Consider the following 5291-nt stretch of genomic DNA (forward strand, 5'->3'; position numbering starts at 1 on the left):
ACGAATAACTTCGTATCGATGATCGAAGTGGAAATCAACCAGGGTTTAGACGAGTCGAGTTTATTGGGAATACTTGACGGTAAACATTTTCTTCGACGGAATCGCTAATAATTGCTTCTATTCGTTGACGTCGTTGCTGTGCCTGCTATGGTTCTGTCAAGAAATATCTTCGAATCCCCTTTTGGGTTTTGACAAAATTTTGCAAAGTTTACAAAGCTGTTACAAATAAGGAATCTTTTATGGTGGTAACACTAATTTAAGATTAAGGGAATCTAACCTCAAAAGTGGAATCATCTTCACCACTACTTTATGCTTTTTCGATTTAAATGACCAGTTGCTGTATAATTAATTCTCTGTAACTCAATTTGACTCCAAAGTCACATATTCATTATCTACGTTTTCTAATCTGATTTAATCCTATTATCAATGCCTGTAAGGATCCCTTGTTGGAGCTTTGTAAACCTAAAAATTGTTATCAAAAACATGGAGGGTGAAGCACTTCGTGGATATTCCTTGTAAATACAGTGATTCCGACTTTCAAACGACAATTGTTACGTTTATAATATCCCCATCGCTGCCCCTAACTGGCCACTCGATTTTGTCACTCGAAAACGGGAACTACTGGCACATCACGGCTTTCGTTAACCACAGTATCTACAGCTATTCATCGCGTAACTCGAACAATTTCTTCTGGGTCGATCGAAGACCACCGATCACTTCCGCGCCATTTCATCGTGATTCTAAGACTTATCTAGTTCCATTCTTTGGCGAGCTCCTCCGTGGAGGGGATCCACTCTTGCTTCACGTACACCAAGCTCGGGTCATAGTGATCGGCGTGGTGTTCTTCAAGGCCCCGATGATGAAGCCTTGAATTTCGGTATTCTCAGTATTTGTGCAGCGTGATCGGTAAATTGCCGCTGGTGTTGACGGTGTTGCAGTCTTGGTAATATCTGTGGTACAGGGGCGGGGACGGTGCCGCACTCGTCGAAAGTGGAGTGGGTGGGCTGGATCTGAAAGAACACCAATAATCCACAATTAACCGGAGAAAATATAGTACTGCCCCCTTTTTGCAAATCAGGACCAATCGATGCGTACAAAAACACATAATTCATCAGATTATATGACCCCTGAAATATTTTTTAATATCTCTTCAATTCTCGAAGCTAAAATTCTATATTTAAATGTTCGATTCGTTGTTCGGATACAAGATTCGGTCAACCTTACCTGTAAAGCTGACAGCTCGGCGATTGGGTGTCCTGGTAAATGGCCGCGGTGTCGGGACTGGCCGCCTCCTGGTACCATTGCGAGTGTCCCGCGGTGTTGTTATGGTTTCTCGAATTGTATTCCGCGTGTTCCATTATGTAACCGGTCGCTGGCGTGCAGTAGGGCGCGTACATGGTTCCAGGCGGCGATCCGTTGCTCCTGGAGACGGTGCTACCGTGGCCGTATCCGGTGGTCGCCATCATCGCCGCGACGGCGGCCGTCGTGGTGGTCGTGGTCGAGCACACGGACGACAAATGGTCCCTGGACACCACGCCCGCGCCCATCGACTCTCTGCTCGTCATGATCGAGTGCGAGTGAGGGTGCGGATGCTGAAGACCGTGAGGGTGGTGCGCGTGGTGCTGGCTGTCTCTGGACATCAACGCGGCGCTGTTCTCCCGCGTCGTCATCAGAGCATCGACGCTGAAACTGGTGGGATCCAGGCCCATCGAGACGTCCTGGATAGCGTCCTGATGGACCTGGTGAGCTTGGTGGACCTGGTGGCCGAGCGCCGTCTGTATGACGCTCTGGCCGGGTATCGCGACGGCCGCCGTCGTCGTGGCCGTGGTTTTCGCCTCCTGGATCGGACTGTGAAGACTGTACTTGGCCTGCACGGCCATGCAGTGGCTTCCGGCTTCGTTGACGGGCTCCCGCTTCGGCTTGCACAGGGTCGCGTCCAGCGTGCCCAGTTTCTTCGACGCGGCGTCCGTCGGTGGCTGGATGACCATGCTGCTCGGTTTCGCGTCGTCCTGGCTGCGTTTCTCCGGCACCAGGCCCTGCCTCTTCAGCGCCTCCTCCTTCTCCTTGAGGGCGTCCTTCTTCTTGAAGCGTCTACGACGTCTCAGATAAGAACCGTTATCGAACATGTTGTAGCTGTCCGGGTCCAGCGACCAGTAGCTTCCTTTGCCCGGCTTCTTGTCGTCCCGCGGCACCTTCACGAAGCACTCGTTCAGGCTGAGATTGTGCCTGATGGAGTTCTGCCAGCCCTGCTTGTTCTCGCGATAATAGGGGAACCGTTCCATGATGAACTGGTAGATGCCGTTCAGAGTGATCTTTTTCTCGGGCGCGTGCTGTATCGCCATCGTGATCAGAGCTATGTACGAGTACGGCGGCTTGACCATGCCCTTGTCCGGATGATGGATGTGTTGCTGGGTGATACCAGAGACCGGGTAACCAGCCGCCGTCGCGTACCCGCCGTACCGGTACTGCTCGTAATATCCTGGCGTGGCACCGACCCCCGGGTAAGACGGGGTCCCCATCCCAACGGGGACGGCCGTTGCGTGCCGGTAATAGGCATTCTGCTCGCCGAACAGCGTGTGCATCTTCGCTGACGCGTTCGAGAATTCGTCGACGCGCTCGTAGCGAGGGAGTATCCTTCCGGAAGAGGACTCGACGGCTACCAGCCACGAGCTTTCGCGTTCCCGTTCACGAAACAACTTCAGTATTCTCCCGACATCCTCGTTAGCCTGGATTCTCTCTTTGCGGTCGTTGCGATTTCTCACTCACAGTTCCCCGACGATCACTTACGCGGATTCACACTGTCTCGCGAGTTCTACACCCGATCGTGACGCGGGATCTCGTTCGATCGCGCGATTCGATCGAGCGTACGGTACGCGGTCACTCACTCAACCTTCCGCGAGGGCGAACTGTACACGGTGGCAGCCATCAGGTCGATCGATGACGGATCGTCGTCGATTGATTCTCCGTCGGCGGGACGGAGACGGCGGGTTCGTTTGCTCGTTAGTCGGTGTTTTGTTGACGCTTCGGGAATATCTGAGTCTACTCCGTGGAAAGTTACTCTCCCCGACGGCCGAGGAAGACGGGCGGCGCGTTGGCGCGAGACGAGGGTGCGATTCGGTGGTCGATGCCAGGCTAACCCGTAAACCCGCGTGCACGCGTATTATGATACACAACAGGCCGGAGTTTACTCAACCCCGAGTAAAAACACACTGGGGCCTCGGCCTAGCGAGCGAGCGAAGTGTTTCGGAGTCGTGGCGAGCACGGCTGCGCGACCCGTGGCGTGGCGCCTCTCTTCGAAAAATCAACGGTACGCGTCACCGGTCTGCCGCCTCTCGCGCCTCCGCCAATCGCGTCGCCGCTACGGCGATCATGTGACTCCACCTACGGGCGGCGACCAATCGCGCGCCGTCTCGTAACGAGGCGAGCAGGGACGCCTCTGCGACCCGCGGTGCCAACAATCGAGCGACGCACCTAACCTAGTCACGCCCTCGCGACTCTCGCAGGGCCGACGCAACGAAAGCGAGACAACGAAACGTGTCGCCCCGCGTGGTGTGAGAGCCTCGTGAAATTTTTACCGCGTGATCGCGACTCCCACTGGCCGTCGGATACTTTTACGACGTCGGATCGACGGATTCGACGGGATCCGGCGAAGGTCGTGGCGGATAGATTCGGCCTGAACGGGGACGTTCTCGAGCCTCTGCGGGCTGTTCGGGCACCGGCTGGTCCCCCCGAGGAACGCCAGGGGAATCCCACGAAGTGACACGGTCGACCACGTGGTGTTTCGATCCTATCGATTTGCGTTCGTACGGGGTTTCTGAGAGTGTTAATCTAGTGAGAGATTTCGTTCTAGGCGGCCGGAGTTTTCGATGGATAATTGTTTTTGCCGCTGGTGGTAGGGGTACTTCCCTTAGTGCCGGAAGTTTTATTTAAATTGGTGCAAAAATATCAGAGATACATATCGAGTTGACGACACGAGTAATCAGAGTAAAGGAGCAAAGTAATCGACGTTATTGTAACCTTTAACTGAAATTAATATTATTCTTTGGTACATGATTTTCAAGGGACGCTGTGTGCCACCTAGTACCGGACATGACAAAAGTGAGTAATACGTTTAACGCGGAACGGTTTCGAAATAATTTACAACGATCGGAAATATAATTGAACGTTCGGGAGTATCGGGAATATCACGTATTTACCCACGCTTCAACGACACGTTTCCGTTCGTGAAGATGTATTAATTCTTTGAATGAACTTCGGTGATAAAGAACACGCGTTCCCAAACATAGTTTTGTGTTTCATATCAATGCTAGCCCCTGTTTAATTTCGTACAATTGCTTATATATTTTCATTCTGTTTCTGGGTAAAGTAAAAGAGCGTAATAAATTTTATTGGAGTCTTTGTTTGCAACAAGATAATTTAACTTAATAAACAAGTAATATGGATTAAATTTTGATCACCGTTTGAATATTGTTTCACGCTTGGCGCGCAAGCATCGAGTAGAACTCGTAGGTACATTTGTTTCCCTGACACATATACTTTTATATTCATACTTGGTACCATCGGACAGTTAACAATGTTTGCATTCGCCGACACTTTTCAAACGATAATGACCTCAATTGCTTCGCCAGGACACGTGCAATTAAGAGACAAAAGTCACACGTATCTCGCTATCACTGTATCTCTCGTACGCTTAAAAATCTTTGAATTCAATCTGCACATTTATACTTGAGACATTGCAAGAAATCAATTCGTAAAAAATTCATAAATTAATTACTGTTTACTAGCCATTTATTCGATGGTAGCGAGTTCAGAAACTAATATATAGAAACGGATATTCTTTATAATCATAGAGAACTAACGAAAGAAAGGATTTTTATTTTTTAGGCGCGCGATTCGTACGAATTACCTCTCAATTTTTTTCCTAATTTGTAAGAATCGATTTTCGAACAATGGATAATCGCCTGAGGAAGATCGACGTTTTAGAAAATCGATTTAGCGTAAAATATTCGTAGGCGACAGTTTTTCCTCGAGAAATACAGATAGGTGTGTAATCTGTGGACGAAGAAACTCGAGAAACCCCGACGAAAGAGGCTCGAGTGGTAGAGTTATATAGATAAGGGTGGGACATCACGTTCTTATAGGCGAGGGATTCAATTTGGCGTCTGTTTTTCCAAGGGTTCGACTCCAGCCTTGCGAAAACACTCGAGAGGACACCTCGGCTTCCATCTTGTCGTTTCTCCGCTCCTCCGCGAATCGCCCGAACTTCTATTCAGGTTCTCAAAATATCTTCG

The 5291-nt window shown here is 50.1% G+C and overlaps 1 protein-coding gene across 1 annotated transcript; it reads right to left on the reverse strand.

Moving 5' to 3' along the window:
- Window positions 1–507: 507 nt before the first annotated feature.
- Window positions 508–3158, reverse strand: Croc (forkhead box protein crocodile). The gene is made up of 2 exons (XM_076766253.1): window positions 1225–3158; window positions 508–1010 (listed from the first exon to the last, which is right to left on the reverse strand). Exons 1-2 carry the CDS (start codon window positions 2580–2582, stop codon window positions 884–886), a joined length of 1485 nt encoding a protein of 494 aa, XP_076622368.1. The 5' UTR covers window positions 2583–3158; the 3' UTR covers window positions 508–883.
- Window positions 3159–5291: the final 2133 nt, after the last annotated feature.

The sequence above is a fragment of the Colletes latitarsis genome, chromosome 6 (genome assembly GCF_051014445.1).
Source record: "Colletes latitarsis isolate SP2378_abdomen chromosome 6, iyColLati1, whole genome shotgun sequence".
In the NCBI taxonomy this organism is placed as follows: domain Eukaryota; kingdom Metazoa; phylum Arthropoda; class Insecta; order Hymenoptera; family Colletidae; genus Colletes; species Colletes latitarsis.